This window comes from Giraffa tippelskirchi, chromosome 5 (genome assembly GCF_054371585.1).
Source record: "Giraffa tippelskirchi isolate mGirTip1 chromosome 5, T2T-mGirTip1v1.2.pri, whole genome shotgun sequence".
Lineage (NCBI taxonomy): Eukaryota > Metazoa > Chordata > Mammalia > Artiodactyla > Giraffidae > Giraffa > Giraffa tippelskirchi.
Genome location: NC_137279.1, coordinates 29,092,349 through 29,109,221, shown reverse-complemented (window position 1 = coordinate 29,109,221; position 16,873 = coordinate 29,092,349). Strand labels below are relative to the sequence as shown.

At 57.7% G+C, this 16,873-nt stretch overlaps 2 protein-coding genes across 14 annotated transcripts; one reads left to right on the top strand and one right to left on the bottom strand.

Annotated features, from left to right (window-relative positions):
• Positions 1–216: 216 nt before the first annotated feature.
• PEX10 (peroxisomal biogenesis factor 10) lies at positions 217–6,513 on the top strand. 11 transcript variants are annotated; one of them, XR_014053220.1, is made up of 7 exons: positions 217–418; positions 1,509–1,589; positions 1,948–2,348; positions 3,509–3,684; positions 3,786–3,918; positions 4,603–5,411; positions 6,174–6,513. XR_014053220.1 is itself a non-coding variant. In XM_081488413.1 (6 exons), the coding sequence occupies exons 1-6, from the start codon at positions 307–309 to the stop codon at positions 6,198–6,200; spliced, it is 930 nt and encodes a 309-aa protein (XP_081344539.1). In that variant the 5' UTR covers positions 217–306; the 3' UTR covers positions 6,201–6,513. The 11 variants fall into 11 exon arrangements, 8 of the variants coding, with proteins under 8 accessions (XP_081344539.1, XP_081344537.1, XP_081344538.1 ...); XR_014053219.1 differs by having other exon boundaries at positions 3,783–3,918; XR_014053217.1 differs by having other exon boundaries at positions 1,509–1,592; positions 3,783–3,918.
• On the bottom strand, positions 6,138–16,712 carry RER1 (retention in endoplasmic reticulum sorting receptor 1). Of its 3 annotated transcripts, none has more exons than XM_081488416.1 (7): positions 16,565–16,712; positions 13,059–13,140; positions 11,635–11,739; positions 9,903–10,002; positions 8,629–8,707; positions 7,258–7,434; positions 6,138–6,768 (listed from the first exon to the last, which is right to left on the bottom strand). In XM_081488416.1, the coding sequence occupies exons 2-7, from the start codon at positions 13,137–13,139 to the stop codon at positions 6,759–6,761; spliced, it is 552 nt and encodes a 183-aa protein (XP_081344542.1). In that variant the 5' UTR covers position 13,140; positions 16,565–16,712; the 3' UTR covers positions 6,138–6,758. The 3 variants fall into 3 exon arrangements, with proteins under 3 accessions (XP_081344542.1, XP_081344540.1, XP_081344541.1); XM_081488414.1 differs by having other exon boundaries at positions 6,138–6,734; positions 7,299–7,434; XM_081488415.1 differs by lacking the exon at positions 16,565–16,712 and adding an exon at positions 16,096–16,522 and having other exon boundaries at positions 6,138–6,734; positions 7,299–7,434.
• Between the last annotated feature and the right edge of the window lie 161 nt (positions 16,713–16,873).

Sequence of the window (16,873 nt, the reverse complement as noted above, 5' to 3'; positions counted from 1 at the left end):
CCCAGCCCAGACCATCCCAGCCCACCCCAGCCCAGACCACCCCAGCCCAGACCACCCCAGCCCAGACCCCAGAACCCGCTCCAGGCCCCGCTCCAGGCCCCGCTCCAGGCCCCGCTCCAGGCCCCGCTCCAGGCCCCGCTCCAGGCCCCGCTCCAGGCCCCGCCCTCAGTGACGCAAAAGGTCTGAGCCGCACGCCGAGCCGAGTCGTCATCTGGCGCCGCCGCGTGGGCGTGGCTCTCTGGGTCCCTGCGTCGCCTCCCCGTTCCCCCGGTCTCCAAGGTCCCCGCGGCCCTGCGACCCTTGACCATGGCTTCCGCGGCCGCCAGCCCCCCGGAGGTGGTCCGCGCAGCGCAGAAGGACGACTACTACCGTGGCGGGCTGCGGAGCGCGGCGGGCGGCGCCCTGCACAACCTGGCAGGTGAGGGCCGCTGCGGGGGTCTCGGGGGCCGTACGGGCCGTGGGGGCTGCGAGGCGGGGAAACGAGCCCCAGGCCCGCCGGTCAGCCCTCTACAGGCTCGGCCTGACCCTGCGCGCCCCTGAGACCTGAGCTGAAGGAAGAAGCGGGTGCTCCGGTCTTTGACCCCTGCTGAAGAGGGCGAGAGTAGGGGCCAGGCACCAGGCGCGGAAGAGTCCACGGCTCTGCTGGAGCAGGGGCGTTGGAGTCCAGTGTAAGGGCAAGAGCGTGGAGTAGATTCCAGGCGACAGCGGGCTCCTTCGGAGCAGCTGAAAGGAGGCTGGACTGTACACTGGGACCGGGTGGCCACGGGCCGGCTTTGAGCAGGAGAGGAACAGGACAGGATCAAAATAAATGGCCCGTGTATTAATTTTGCTCCGACTGAGCGACTTCACTTTCACTTTTCACTTTGATGCATTGGAGAAGGAAATGGCAACCCACTCCAGTGTTCTTGCCTGGAGAATCCCAGGGATGGAGGAGCCTGGTGGGCTGCCATCTATGGGGTCGCACAGAGTCAGACACGACTAAAGTGACTTAGCAGTCTTAGCAGTCACTTACTCCATGCCAGACACTGCTCTCCGTGCTTCAGAACATTAACTCGTTTTGTTAACACATGCCTTCCCGGAGGACCTGTTACTATTACCCTCCTCAGAGACGGAGAAATGGGAATCCCAGAGATATAACTCACCTGAGCTCACAGCCAGCAGTGTGGGAGCTGGGGTTTGATGCTGGACAGTGGTCTTGGCTTGAGCTCCTGGTCACTGTGTTACACTGCCTGTCCTTGTGGTTCTCTGGGTTCTAGAGAAGTAGCCTAGGTGGGTCCTGGAGGGGGCATGGCTGCAGGTGGGTAGGTTCTCAGGACACTCAGGGCCCAGGCGAGGCAGGTATCAATGGAAAGTGTGAAAGCGCGAGAGTCCAGGGAGCGAGCAGAGTGTGGGGGGTGAGTCAGGGGCTACAGGGCTGGGCCTGGGCAGCAGGAGCGAGGATTGTTCTGACCCTCATGCCCCACCGCCCCAAGCCCCTCAGGAATAACGCGTACAGTTCCTCCTCTTAGGTGCGAAGAAGTGGCTGGAGTGGAGGAGAGAGGTAGAGCTGGTGTCAGATCTCGCCTACTTTGGCCTCACCACACTAGCAGGTAGTGGCCACGGCGCGACCTCCCGAGGGGCCCCAAGGACAGGAGAGGTCTGCCTGCAGAGGGAGCTTTCTGGAGGTGCTTCACAGTGTCCCCCAACTGTCCCGCATGCAGCCTCTGGGAAGAAAGGGGCCCAAACTCCTCCCTAGGTGGGGTCCAGGCCCTAAGTCTAGGCTGGGCCTCTGGAAGCCCTGAGGTTCCCTGTCACATCTGTCTGGGACTGTTTCTCTGTGGCTGAACCCATGGCCCGAGAGGGGTCCCAGCACTGCGCCCTGACACAGGGCGTGGGCTATGAGGATCGTCCTTTGGAGGGGAGGTGGGGGCTTGGTAGAGGAGATCGCTGAGGCCCCTCTCCCTGCAGGCTACCAGACCCTTGGGGAGGAATACGTCAGCATCGTGCAGGTGGGCCCGTCACAGCGCCACGTGCCCTCGAAGCTGCGACGCGGGATCCTGGTGGCGCTGCACACCGTCCTGCCCTACCTGCTGGATAAGGCCCTGCTCCACCTGGAGCACGAGCTGCAGGCTGCCAGTGATGGCACCTGGCCCTTGCGGGGCAGCCTGGCCCCCAGCAGCCAGTCAGGGGTGAGGCGCTGGGTGCACCAGTGCACGGCCGCCCTGACGGAACAGCAGCAGGGTGTGCTCCTGCGGGCCGTGTCAGTGCTCAAGCAGGGCCTCGGGTGCCTCCAGCGTCTCCATGTGGCCTGGTTCTACATCCATGGCGCCTTCTACCACCTGGCCAAGAGGTTCACGGGCATTACCTATGTAAGTAACAGGTCTGGCTCGTCTGTGGAGGCTGTTCTTCAGGAACTATGCCCACAAGCAGTCACAGGGCCAGAGCTGATATCCTCACTGGAAACATGGGTCTTGTTGGGTCCTGTTTTACTAAAAGACCGGAGGAAGTCTGGTTTCCAAAAACCCTGACGAGGGTGGGGTGAGTCTGTTTTCCACCGCCAGCACCTGCAGCCACCTTACTATATACCCGGGCTCCTGGGCCCTATGCCCACTTCTTCCAGGCCACCCTGACAGAGGGTCAGGTTTGGGGACATTCCCCTGAGGGTGACCTGATAGCAACCACATGGACCCCGTTGCCACCAGCATCCCTGCTGGCCTCCCACCTGGGGAGGTCTGGTGGTCTCCGCCCACCACAGGGACTCCAACCCTGCTGGGTCTCAGCTGATGCCCTGGCTTCAAGGTTCATCCGGAAGGCCTTCCCTTGGGCCCCGCCTCCCCCAGGTCTCCAGGCTCTCCCCCACCCCCTTGCCTCCCTTGGCGGGGGTATCCAGTGCCTCTGCCCCTTCTCCTCCCAGCTCCAGTCCTCGCTGCACTTGCACTACCTGTTACGTCAGGTGTCTGCCGAGCTACTGCAACCCACTCGGGGCCTCAGCGCGGCCATGGGGGCTCTCCCTCCACAGACAGCAGGGCCCCACCTCTTGGGCTCCGGCTGGTCTGGCTAACCTGACAGTCCCTGCTCCCAGCTAGGGAAGGAGACAGCAGTGGAGGGCAAGTAGCTTTCCATTGGAGGATGTGGCTGGGAGTCCCAGCCTGCAAAGAGTCACCTGGGAGGCCCAGGGCCTTGATACAAGCAGGAGCTTCTATTTCTAGATGGGGCTGAGTGGTGGATCCGCCACGCAGAGCTCCCCTGCCATCCGCGGGGCTCCCCCACTCAGGCCTCTTTGCTGGTTCCTTTTCTGTGAGGCTTGGGTGCCTAGCAGTTCCCCCTTCCCATGATGCCTTGCTTGCAACCAGTGACCTGCAGGCGCCATCGCCACCCTCCTTGCTCAGTGCTGGGCCCACCAAGCACTCCTGCCCCCTCCCACAGCCAGAGGGCAGGCCTTGGCTTAATCCCACCCGGGAGGCCGGGCCCTTGGGCTGCTCAGCACCTCACACCCTGACCATGTGACTGTCCCCCGGGTCCCTGACAGCTCCGTGTCCGCCGCCCACTCACAGAGGACCCTTGGGTTCGTGCCAGCTACCAGCTGCTGGGGCTGGTGTCCCTGCTGCACCTGGCACTGGCCACGGGCCTGCAGCTCTACGGCTTCCAGCAGAGGCAGCGCGCCCGGAGGGAGTGGAGGCTGCAGCGTGGCCTGTCCCACCGCAGGTGCGCGGGGCAGGGCGGGGGCACGGGGCAGGGGCTGGCTCCCCAGGTGCCCGGCGGGTCTCCAGCTCAGTTGTGTACCATCCATCTGCTCCCGCCAGGAGCCATGGGGAGGAAAGAGCAATTTCCAGAAACCCACTGTGCACGCTGTGCTTGGAGGAACGCAGGCATTCGACGGCCACACCCTGTGGCCACCTGTTCTGCTGGGAGTGTATCACCCACTGGGGCGACACCAAGGTGGGCATCTGGAGTGTGCCTGTCCCCGAAACCACCTGTCATTTGGGGTAGGGGCATGTTTCTAGAAGCTTCCAGGTAGGCTGGACCTGGGGCCACGTCTGGAGTCAGGGCACTGCACTGGTGGAAGCTGGTGAAGCTCTGACCCAAAAAGGAAGGCCCTAGAGTCCTGGGGCCAGAGCTTGGCCTTGAGACCTTGGGGTGTGGGATCCAGCAAGCCAGGGGGCCAGAGGAGGGGACTCAGCTCTGAAGGCTGAGGCCCAGCCAGCCTGGTTCCTCAGAGCTCACAGGGCCCCAGGGGTGGGGGTGCTGCAGCCTCCTCTCAGGGTCCAGGCCACCCTGCAGAGGCCCCAGGAACACAGGCACTGCCTCCCCACACGGCCCATGTGGGGCATGTGCCCTCACAGGAAGGACCCAGTCCCGAGTGGTGGGGACAGGACACTTGAGTTCACACCCCAAAACTCCTGAGAGGCTCTGGGTGGCCATGGTCCTTCAATGGCCAAGCATCCTCCCCATCCTGTATCACCTGTGGCCTGACCATCCCCTTGCTGGTCACTGTCCCTGCCCTGCACCCCGACCACCTGCAGTGTCTCAAAAAATGCTTTCTCTAAGAGACATGGGTACATCCCTGTTTTATTGGAGATGCTGTGCTGGGTGCGGCCTGTGACCGTCTCCCCCTCTCCCCAGACGGAGTGTCCCCTCTGCAGGGAGAAGTTCCTCCCCCAGAAGCTGGTCTACCTGCGGCACTACCGCTGACACCTTGCAGGAAGAGCAGTCTTATTCTCGTCGACTTCTCCTGCACAGACATCGAGAAATTCTCAGACTTTTGTCACGTGTGATACCATGCCAGCTGCCAGAAGGATGGGCGCTGGACCTGGCTAATGCAGGCCTGCAGGGCAGGCTGGGTGGGGACCTGCGGGGTGGCCAGTCCACCTTCAGAACGCCCCTCCCTTCCCCAAACCAGTCACTCATAGGGTGGGACCTGAGTGACCTGGAGCCGAGCACCAGCAGTTTGCCTTCCCAGCATAATAGTCCTCCGGCCCAGAAGACCCACATACCTCACCCTTGTCACTGGAGCTGGCTTTGGAGGGCGGGAGCACAACTGTTCCAGAAAGCCAGAAGTTGTCATCAACCCTAACACCTCTGGCACATGCCTTCTAATGAATGGTTAAGTCTGCTTCCCATTCTAAAATACGGCAATGTGTGTTCCGGCCTCACAACAGGACAGGTTTCCTCCCGCGTGGAGCACCTGGCGGGCCCGGCCAGCTTGCCATCACCACTCACCGCTGTGGCCAGCCTGCTTCCTGCCACCTTTGTTATCTTCAGGTTTTTAGATCTGCTTAAATCCTGCAGACTGGATTTTGGCGTAGGCATCCTTACAGCACCAATTCCACAGAAGTGCTGGTGTGCTGACGCTGTGAGGGGTGCACACACCCATGTGGAAGGGCCTCTTCTCCACGTGACTTGGTGGCCAAGGCCCTCCTCAACAGGCGGAGGTCAGCCCCCAAGACCGGCTGTGACCACGGGCCCTGCTCCAGGCAGGCAGGAGCACAGGGGGAGGGCTCCGTGGATCCTAAACCCCCTCCTCACACTGTCACCAAGTGGCTGCAACTTCTGGCCAAGTCTCACACCAGTGCACTTACCGGGACAACAGTATGAAACAAGTCTAGAGCCCGCACTACAGGCGCCACAGCCTGGTAATGGGTACTGATCTGAACATCATTTATGTCTAAAGTTTAAAATTCAGGGTCAGGTACACAAAGATCTTCATGTAGCCTCTTAAAAGCAAAAGCTGCTTAGTTCAGATTTGCAAAAGACTGGCAAAAGAGAAGCCACGAGGGGAACACCTGAGGTCCGAAACCGAGACAGATGGAAGTGGCACTTGGAGCCGTGAGTCAGCAGTGTGGCAGTGTGACCGCCTCCCAGGGCGGCTGGGTGCCCCGCAGGCCCTCGTGGTGGGTTAGATAGAAACCACACAAGAGCGGGGACGCTGTCTTTAATAAAGTTGGAATTAAAAAGTCACTTAGTAAAATGTTTACGAGTATTGGTTTTTATCACATCAAAAAAGCTGACATGCAGGTCAATGTTGTTTCCCCATAGAAAGTGAGAAGCCGTGTGTTAAAACCCACGGCACTGGCCCTCCTGCCAGGTGTCTCTGAAAGGGGCTGCTGCGGAGAACACACTTAAAACAACTCGACGTATCAAAGAAAGGTGTCAAAATAATCTCAAACAATTAAAATATATATTTATAATTCCAGGCCCTCAAAAGCAATCATGGTGGTTAAGAACAAAGTTTTCAGTCATCATGGTAGAGGCGAACTCGACACATCTCCCGGGAGATGAACTGGGAAACTGGCATTGGAACCCGAAGCTAAGGGAGCGGCTCCTCCGGCAGGCGTGCATCCTCCACGCAGGCGGCGGGCATCCTTGGAGGCAGCAGCCTGGCATCCTAGATCCCTCCGCAGGCCTGACCCCACCGCCAGCCGGTCGCCCGCCCTCCCCAGACCGCCCGGCTGTCCCCCGGCCTGCGTTCCAGTACAAGTCCGGCGTCTGCACACCTGACTGGCTGGAAAATAAATCAATGCGATTCGGTTTAAATGCCAGTTTCTTCAAAAACCTGATACTTCAGTTACAAATAATCGAAGCTTCTTTTTAGAAAGAAAATAACTCCCTTGTACTCAACTACTGTATGTGAGAAGAGAAGGCGCTGTCAGATGGCAGGTGGCCATCTAGCTGGCGAATGTCTTGCCCGCATCCTCTTTGCCCTTGTATGTCCTCTTGCCGTGCGTGAATGGGATGTACCGGTACTTGATCATGTGCTGGGACAGACAGAGAGACGAGTCTCAGCATGGCCTCCCCATGGCCCACCTCCCCTCCAGCTCTGAGCCCCATCTTTGCTGCGTGCAGGCGGGAAGCCAGGGCTCCTCAGACACCCCTGCCCCCCAAAGCCTGGCTGAGCCAGCTGAGCTGCTGGAAACCCGAAGGGTAGGAACAGGTTTCATGACCCCCACCCTGTGTGCAGGACGAACTAGAGCCACTGAGCTGGGGACCCAGGATTGGGGGAGAGCAGGACAAAGCGGAGCCGCCCTGTCACCAAGGACGGCTTAGGGTGATGTTGGCATCACACAGTGGGTCCTGGGCCCTGACTGTCCCCTGGATGATGCGCCAGACTTGAGGGTGTGACCTGAGGCTGTGCTGAGGGCCCGGCCCTGCACACGGACCAGACACGGCGGTTGTGGCTCATGCCAGTGGCAAGTGCACACACCCACCAGACTGCACAGAGAGCAGGGTCTGCACAGCCCCAGTGTCTCAGACTGAAGCCTGGCTCAGAGCTCCTCACACCAGGCATGCTGTCTCGCGGCGTAGCCGCACCTGGGCTTTACCTTTATCTGCCTCTTCATGGTGATACAGAACAGCATGATGAAGTACATCACCAGGATGGGCCAGAACACTGGGACGTTGAAGGCCTCAAAGAAGGTGCACACCATGGCCACCAGGATGCCCTTGGTCGCCGCGTGCCTGCGGAAGGAGAGAAGGTCAGTGGTCAGTACAGGAGGTGGCCCCAGGGCGGGGGGGGTCTCCTCCAGAAGCGGGGTGGGAGCTACGTGTGGCATGTGTCACGTGCTACATGTGACCCAGACACAAAGCGTAAAATGAGCAGTGGGGGTGCTGGTGCTGCTCAGGCTGGTGGCTGGACAGGGATGCTGTGTGCTGCAGGGTCATGTCTAGAAACCCAGTCCCAACCCTCCATCCCAAGTCCCACATGCCCAGCAGGCTGTCCCCCGATGGCCAAGCAGCGTCCCATGAAACAGGTGCAGTCAGACTCAGGGCCACCTGCCCTCCAGCTCAGGGCCAAACCCTCCAGGGTTGCAGCCCTACTTCAAGTCTGCTTGGCTCTCCCTTTCTAGCGAGCAAAGGCTACCCCAGGGGGCAGATAGGACCCGGCCTCGCCTGCTTCCCACCCCTCCCCCAGCAGCCCTGGGCCCAGCACTTCACACCCAACTGGGGCTGTACCTACACCAGGAGGTCAGGGCGAAGGGGCCAATGACGCAGGACAGGACAGACACACTCACAGACCCTCCCACTTCCCCAGCCAGCAAGGTCATCCCCACCCCCGTCACACTCATCATTACATCACACACACGGGACCACCTCCAGGAGGCCTACAGACAAGTCAACCCCCCTTCACACCAACACCTGCCCTGTGCCCAGGTCATCTAAGGACTGAGCAAGGAGGGAGTTAGTCCCCTCAGTGCAAAGCAGCGTACCCTCAGAGGCCCAGGACCCTCCACCCCGAAGCAGCCCCCTTTTTGTGGCTTCAAGGCACAATGGTATTACTTTGCAACCCAGAGCAGGGTGGGCCCTGGAGGCCCCAGCACCCCCCATGCCCAGCAGGCACATCTCACGTTCTGGGTGAGACAACGTCCAAGACAGGGAAACACACTAGAGCTGGCGTTTCTCTGAGGAGTCTAGGCTGCCAGCTCGCCAGAACCAAAACACCTGCCCAGCTCAGAGCCATGTATGGGAACAAGCATGGGGGGGGAGGAGCATGGGGGGAGGAGCATGGGGCCAGGGGGGAGCACAGAAGGACAAGCATGTGAGGAGGAGCATGTGGAAGAAAAGAGGGGAACACGCGGGGAGGAGCACGGGGGGTGGTACAAGGGTGGGGCAAGATGAGCATGAGGGCAGGAACACAGGGGATGAGGGACTCACCAGAACTTAAACTCTGGGAGCCTCCTGATGAAGGGTCGGAACTCCTCGTTCTGTTTGGTGGGTAATGAGGGGCCATCGTCTGAAAGGACAGTCAGCAGGGTGAGGCGGGCAGTCCTGTCCTTCCTACAGCTCTAAGCTCCCTTAGGGCTTTGAACCAACAGCCCTGACACGTGAAACCCAGACTTTAACCAAACACAAAATGGGGATTTCAGCTGATTTAGAAACAGCTTCACAGCTTTAGAATATTTGTATGAGAATTTCTTGTTAAGACCACTTTCAAGTGATCATGTAAAAAATTTACCCCTACGCCGATTTTCAGGAACCCATCAACCGGGTGACATGAGACCTGAAGGGAAGGGGAGAGATGAGCACACACAGTCACGAGCAGGCAGAGGCAGAAGCCGTGTTGGCTCGAGGGGGCGCTGGGCTCAGGACAGCCGCCCTCTGCCACGAGCCGGGAATCTCACCCCACCCCACCAGGGAAGGTACCCTCCCCAGTGACACATGGAGAAACTGAGGCCTACAGACAGGCCTCTTGCTTTCTAATTCCCCAATTGGCAACAGTAAATGAAAGGGTTGTTTCCTTTGGTATTTCCATCAGATACTCCACAGAGAAAACACACGGTTCTAGCCATGATCTGCATCCTGGACAGTGTCTCTGCCACAACGAGCAGGATCCCACAGGCTCCACAGGAGCCGCAGCAGGTGTTACCAACATGGCAGCATCGGCCCAAATGAAGGCCTCAGCATCTGGTCATGCACTGTCTCATCCCCAGCTGGCCGGCAGGCATGCACTGAGGCCTCCATCTGGCCCAAGTATGCCAGAAGCAGCCAGAGCCAAGAACTTTTCAACCCGCTGTCCTGGGACATCAGGGGGCCAGAGGCCTCGGTGAGCCACGCCAAGCGGTATGGATGCCTACTTTCGCAACAAGGGACCTTGGCTAGGCCAGCTGCCCAGGAGGCAGGCCCTGGGTCACCTCACCCTACCCCCCCGTCCCACCCCCGCACAGGATACACAGCCCCAAGGCTCAGTTTCCTCATCTGCCAAACACAGAAAGGAAAAAGCGTTCGCCTCCTGTGACTGTGACAGGGTTTAACGAGTCCTTCTACAAACAAACTTGCCAGGATCACAGAAGTTCCGGGTACATTTTAAACACCTAAAGAACAGTCTCTAGAATTGAGATTTCATATGTTTCTGGAGAAAACAGCGGTTCTGTGAAGCTCATAAAATCACAACTCTCCCCAAACAGCGAAGGAGGCACGCTCCACCTTACCTGAATCTTCCATTAATGAAGGGTCCACTTTTGGAGAAAGGAAAGCTATGAAGAGATTCAGGTGGTAGATTCCCAAGGCATAGGTCACGATGTACCAACCCTGGAAGAGAAGGGACATGGTCAGTGAGGCCACCCCGAACCCAGTCCTCATCTGGACTGAACCCACGTGGACACGAGCTCGGAACAAGTGACAGAAGAGCAGTAAGCATCCACAATGACAGCGAGTCTCAGGCTGCATTTTGGGTCTTGAGCGTGGACAAGCCAGCGTCCAGTTAGATGCACCCAAAACCTAAAGCTACCAGAAACCTGGAAGACAGTAGAAATGGGGTGCTTCACAAAGCCACACACCCAAGATGCACACCCAGGTCTTAGGTTTGTCCTCGCCAGCAGCCCCCAATCTGGACACGGGCCCTGAACCAGCCCAAGACCTGAGGGTTCAGCTCCTTCCAGCAGGTGGCTGGCATCACACACACCGTGCGGGACTGCTCACAACCTCTGCCCAGAAGAAATCCAGAACCAGAAAATCAGGAAACCAACGAGTCACAGAGTATTGTGGAGAAAAACTTTCCTCAGGAGACACAGAGGAGGGGGTACATCTGCCACTGGGCTTCTTGGCCGCATGGCATGTGGCATCTTAGTTCTCCGAAAAAGGATAGAACCTGGGCCCCTGCATTGGAGATCCTAACCGTGGACTGCCAGAGAAGTCCTCAGCTCATTCTTAAAGGAGTGAGTTTATCCAATCAGAACAAGAACTGCGCTGCATGACCAATTCGAAAAGCCCAAACGTTTTCACACAAACCAGTTGAGATCTGTTGCGTTGGTATTTGATGTCCTGATACCTTAAAAAATGTTCAAGTGAGACAACAAAATCCTAGATGTGAAAAATTAACAGCTGAGTGTTTACTCAGCTCCTGGTGGCCGGGCTAAGGCTGGAGGGATGTCAAATCAGGCACACACTTGGTGAGTCTAACCTAGGAAACTAGCCTGTACGAAACGCACCCCCATCCTGCCCAAATCCCCAATTCAAGGTTTCGAGGTCACTCTTTCCAAGAAGACTGGACCAAGGTCTAATTTCTTAAGAACACCTAGACCCAATCACAGCAAACAACATTAACTGTAGACTCCCGACACAAACTGTGCCTGCTACAGAGCTGCACAGGCCTGCCGCCTTTGCGCTGAACCAGGGTTAGGCTCCCTCTCGGAAACACAGACACAAACACCACCACCAAGGATGAGTCTCTACTCTCAGCTGAGGGGAGAATTTCCCCCAGGGCTGGACGCAGGGCAGTGTCCAGTGGGTGAAGTACTTGTCCTCACACCCACATCCTTCTTAACCTGGGAGACATCCAGGAAGATGGGTCTGCTCTCATGGAAGAAAGAACTGTCCTGCCCAGGGAAAAAAGCTCTGGACGAGGCCTGAGCCTCCCTGTTCTCAGGACCCACAGGGACTCCCACCTGGGACCCAGGCAGTCAGCAGGGTTCAGGGAGGACGCCCATCCCCTGGAGGAGAGCCCTCAGTCACCTCACCTGGTTCTCCTCGGACGCCAGCCTGTCTCATGCACGCAGGGAATGAGGTGGCCAGTCCAGAAGGTGATTTTGTCCCCAGCCCCCAGGAGGCCCAGCCAAGGGACACCAAGAGGTCCCCTGAGCAGACCAGGACACTTGTACCCCAGAGACAGAAGGAGAAACAACCCTCCCACCTGCACACCAGACCAGGTCCCGCCCCACCAACCTGCAGCAGGTAAACACGGATCATGTAGATGAAGCTCAGGCCCAGCGTCACCACCCATCTCACGGCCGTGTGCGGGGTAGACTTGTCCAGCCAGGACTGGTAGATCTAGGAGAGACATAGCCTGTGTTACGGCTGCCCTGTGGTTCCCACTGCACAGCACACCTGCTGCTGACCTTCGTGCCCAGCAGTGACTACAACTAATCCAAAAGTTACTTGCAACAGTTCTGGAGACGCACTTGTCCTTTAATCAAAGATATTATGGATCTGTCTCTCACAGCTGATGGTCCCACAGCATCACCCCAAGGGGCCGTCGTGGGGAGACAGCGGAATGTTACTGCTCCGCACCTGGGACTCAGTGGCAGGTCCCATCCCGCTTACCCTGGAGCCAGTGCCCCCTGCCCAGCAGTGGGAGGGCAGGGGGCAGGGAACGGACACAGCTGCAGAGTAAATGGCCAAATTCCTAGATGTACACGTCTACATACGTGTGTACATCTGTGTAAGTATTTAACTAATATACACGTCTGTATTCTCATTTTAATTTGAAATTAATTCCCATTTTGAAATTCTAATTATGAAAAATTTTAGTCATTCATAAGACAGAATATGAGCCCACAGAGGCCCATGACCTGGCTTCAATAATTATCAAGTTTTCCAGATGCTATTTTTTTACTTTTAAAAGTCGACACAGTTTTAGTTCTGAGACCTATTGTCAGTCTGTACGATTATCTACCAAGTCGGACTTCTTCCTCCAAGACAGACGTTCACAGGCCTTGCTATGGCCTGAGGGGTGGTCCCACCATGGAGCGCAGACCTGGGGGCAGGGGGCTGAGGAGACATGGATGGACAAGGGTGGATGTGGGTGGCTAAGCAAGGGGACAGTGAGGGCAGAGGCAGGGCAACCGTGTCTGCTAAGAATCAAAGTTTTCACATTTTAAAAGTTGTTGAAAAAACACAGAAGACAAGTATGTGGCCCGAACCACAGGAGACCCAGCATCCTCACAGTAACAAGACAAGATACTTCTGAGTGTGAGCGTGAGACTGAGGGAGTTGTCCACCCCCCGCCCCCAGGGGCTGCCAGCACACATACGCCAGGTCAAGTCTCATTTAAATGTGTATGCTGCTGCTGCTAAGTCGCTTCAGTCGTGTCAGACTCTGTGTGACCCCACAGACGGCAGCCCACCAGGCTCCCCCATCCCTGGGATTCTCCAGGCAAGAATACTGGAGTGGGTTGCCATTTCCTTCTCCAATGCATGAAAGTGAAAAGTGAAAGTGAAGTCACTCAGTCGTGTCCAACTCCTAGTGACCCCATGGACCGCAGCCCACCAAGCTCCTCCGTCCATGGGATTTTCCAGGCAAGAGTACTGGAGTGGGTTGCCACTGCCTTCTCCTTAAATGTGTATACAGCTCTGCAACCCAAAACCAACCTGTCCAAGTCGTGTGAAAAATCTGTAGACCACAGACGGCTTCCCATGGACAGAATCTCCCACACTGTCACCTTCAGACATTCTGTAAGCAAGAAAAACACAAAACACTTTTGTATGAAATAAAAGCATTCAAGGACCTAATCACTTTGCCCGATTTCCATCAACACCATCAAGCAGGTTTTTCCAGTATTCACTATTTCACACACACCGAGGTTTCCGTCCTGTGTCTTTACCACGAGTCATCCAGGAAAGAGAAAGAAGCCAGCGACATGCTCTGGTGGAGAGCCAGGCCACATGACATGCGAAGCAGCACCGGTGGACTTTCATTTCCGCTCCTGTCACCTGCTCACACTCCTCCCACCAGTCCCAGGGACGCCCCACTGGCTGCAAAGTCCTGTGGACACATTTGTGTCCACTTCCCTGGGGCCAGTCTGCAGCACAGGCGGCTACGCCCACCTCCCCAGGGCTCTCCAGACTGCCCACCGCCAGCATGTCCTCCTGCAGTTCTACAGGCTCCCAAGTGGCCCTTCTTCTCTAGGCCCCACCTGGTCTCTGTCCAGGCCGCTTCCCACAGCGCCAGGCCGTGTCCAGACCAGGTCCCCACTCCATGACCAGGATTCTCAGTAGTCGTCCATCTGCGCCCCAGTTCCTTATCTGTGTGTGGAGGTAACCCTATCTGCTCCTGACTACTTCATCCAGCTGTGTGACTCCGTGAGGACTCAGCACATGAGAGCCCGGATCGCCAAGGGAAGGGCGGGCACTGCCACCCCTAAGCCACAACAGCGCGTCAGCCTCAGACAGTCCAGGCCACTCGCTCAAAGTCAAGAGCAGCTCTGACCTCGGCTCCTGCAGCCTAGCATGGCCCCCACCTGAACCGCAGAACAAAAAGGACACAGAGGGTGGAAGGCCGTGCCAGTCCGAAGCTGGTGAAGATGCTGGGGCCAAGCTCTCGCTGCCCCCATATCACAGGCAGCTTCCTCCCCAACGTGGCACCATGGCAGGGCTGGGGACCAGAAGTGGACTCCAACATGGAGTCTGTTTCACCGCCCTTGAGCGGTATGGTCGTGCGGCCGCCGTTCCTCATCTGGAAGGCGGTGCCTGCTGGCACAGCAGCCCTTCCCATTTGGGCAAACACCTGAGGCTTCCAATGGTCTGAGCCGCCCCCTTGCTCGGCCTGTTCACGGCCAGGCTGGAGCCTGGATCTGCACATCCTCCCTGCATGCACCCGCTAATTGGCAGGCTCACAACATGATCCTAGATCCCAGATGGAACACGGTACCAATTGCAGTGGGTCCTTGAACAAACACAGAGGTGTCGGCCCCAGCAGTCAACGATCCAAGTATAACTTTAGAGTCAGTCTCTGGACCTGCAGTTCAACCAATCGCAGATCGTGCAGTACTACAGTACTGTTCTCATGAAAAAAATCCACATGAGAGTGGACTCATGCAGTCCAAACCCATGTTGTTCAAGGGTCAACAGTACAACTTTGATATGAAGATAACCTGAGCAGTCCCACAAGCACCACCACATCTGTGCTAGAACGTCTACTCTGATTCCGTAACACCATTTCCTGGAGCCCCACAGTGGAGGGGCAGAGTGCCAAGAAGGAGACCCAGAAATGCTCTTTGTTCTCCTGGGAGCCCCGGTGAACTGAACAGGTGAACTGTGGCTCCTAGCCCTGTCTTTTGGGGAAGTTTGCCTCTATATTCAACTGGGAAAAATTTCCTATTTTCAAAAGAGCTAAATTAGAGAAGACCAGCCACCCTATTTAGACCAAAGTTAGGCCAGAAGAAAGCTACATCAGTAACATCATTTATCCTACGATTCCATACAAATTTTCCCCTATTTTAATTTTTTATGACCAAAGCGTCTGCCATTTAAATGCATTTACTTGAATTGAGGTATTAAAATTAACATTAGAGAAACACCTGCTATTCCTCTAAAGTATGCCCTACACAGAGACAACCGCTTCTAAGTATCGTTCTCTTAACTGAATATGTGAAAGATCTTCCCATGACATGTTGGCCAACTTCATGTCACCTGACATAAGACATATACATTAACATAACTCCACGCCTTGGCTGAACTCCCATCAACATTAAAAACATGCACTTTGGATCAAATGGCCTGTCTATGGCGTGACTCACAGGCCACTGTGGCCCTCCCCACTCCACTCTGTGAAACAGGGCCACAGCATCTCAGCGCCCCTTCCCAGGCCTTTGGTGGGGAGTCAGCAGCCAGCCTTGTTAGAACCAGTGTGGGGCCTGGTTCTAACCAGGAGCAGCCCCAGGGAGGAAGGCAGCAAGCTGGCCTTGTTCGGACTTGTTTCCAATCAGGGTGGCCCGCACACAGCTGGGCTGTCTACAGTCCTCTGCAGTTCCAAGGCCACCTCCTCAAAGAGGCCCTCCATGACTATCCAACTGGCGCCTGTCCCTCAGATCACATCACCCTGTTCTATTTTGTGGGACAATCACTTCTGACTGCTTTCTGCCTCATTTCTCTATTTCCTCCTACTAGAATGGAAGCTCCTGGAGGGGGAGCCTTGTCCCTCCACTGCCGGCCCGTTAACCATGAGGCCCCACACAGAGTTAGCAGTGCGTTAAGTTCTCTGTCCGATGTCACTGCCTCAGCCTCGGCCACAGAGGAAACAAAGAAAAAAGCGAGATCAAACTGTTCCTAACAGAGACCAGGAGTATCACTTCTGCGGGTTTGTGAGCAGAGTACCAGAGTCATCACTGCACCTGTCTGTGGAGCTGTCCCCATGCAGACGTATCCCACACAGAGGACAGTCCTACCTGGCACCGTTTGGCTCCCTCTGTCTCCCCTCATTCCCCCGCCCCCTTTCTCATGGGTACCGAGCCTGGTAATTTCCCACACTTTCATCCTCCGATGCTGATCCCTTCGCTGAAAAGCCCTTCCAGACCTCACCCACCACAGTGTTCGGCCAGGGCTCACGGCCGGCTCCTTTCTCTGGGCATGACCACCTTCCCGTCTCCACCACACCTGCACCACCAAGACCTGGGGGCCCTATATTCACCTACAAGGAGAGCTCCACCTTACACATCTCCGGGAGTGAGACCAACCCGACCGAGTAGCAGGCGCCCCGGGACGCTCCCAGGCCCAGGTGCCTGCGGCAGGTTTCGGAGGCAGCTGTGGGACAGCACGCGGGGCGCCGTCGGGCGAGTCAGCCCGAGCGCTCGGGCTCTTCGGTTTGCAGAAGAGCCAGGACTCGACCCCGAGCGACCCAAGTCCACCGCGGAGCTTCCTACCCAAATCCCGCAGGCCGCCCTGGATCGGCGAGGACACCGAGGTCCCACAGCCCCAGGCAGGCAGTCAACCCCTCCCAGGACGCGCTACCAGGGGACTGGGGTCAGTCACTGCGGCGACCCCAGGGGTCCGGCCCAGCCCCAGCCTCACGCGCGACCCTCAGGACCATGGCGCCCGCCAGACCCCCGCCCCGCCCCGCCCCGCCCCGCCCCGCCCCGCCCCGCCCCGCCTGCCAGCACCTCGCGGTCCACTGCAGCCAAGCGCGGTCTCCCGAGGGCCGCGGGAAGGAGGACGCGGGTGGCTGCCGCGCCGGCGTTTCGCTCGGTCCGGGAAGGGGCAACCGAGCACTTCCGCTCAACCCTGCGCGGCACCGCCTCCCGGGCTTCCAAGATGGCCGCCGGGGCGGGGCCGAGAGCCTCCAACCATTTCCGCTTCCGGTGCGAGCGCCAGGCCGTTGGCTGAGCTGTCACGTCGGCGGAAGAGACGTATGCTGCGGAAATTCGCCGTGCTGCGCAAGCGCATTCGCCCCCTCTGGCTCCGGGCCCAGG

Coding starts and splice junctions, on each gene's coding strand:
- RER1 (XM_081488414.1), bottom strand. CDS start 13,139: ATGTCTGAAGGTGACAGTGTGGGAGATTCTGTCCATGGGAAGCCGTCT. Junction 11,740..13,058: donor TTTTCACACGACTTGGACAG/GTTGGTTTTGGG, acceptor TGTCTCTCCTAG/ATCTACCAGTCCTGGCTGGA. Junction 10,003..11,634: donor TCCGTGTTTACCTGCTGCAG/GTTGGTGGGGCG, acceptor CTTCTCTTCCAG/GGTTGGTACATCGTGACCTA.
- PEX10 (XM_081488406.1), top strand. CDS start 307: ATGGCTTCCGCGGCCGCCAGCCCCCCGGAGGTGGTCCGCGCAGCGCAG. Junction 1,590..1,947: donor TGGCCTCACCACACTAGCAG/GTAGTGGCCACG, acceptor CTCTCCCTGCAG/GCTACCAGACCCTTGGGGAG. Junction 3,685..4,602: donor CGTGGCCTGTCCCACCGCAG/GTGCGCGGGGCA, acceptor CCCTCTCCCCAG/ACGGAGTGTCCCCTCTGCAG.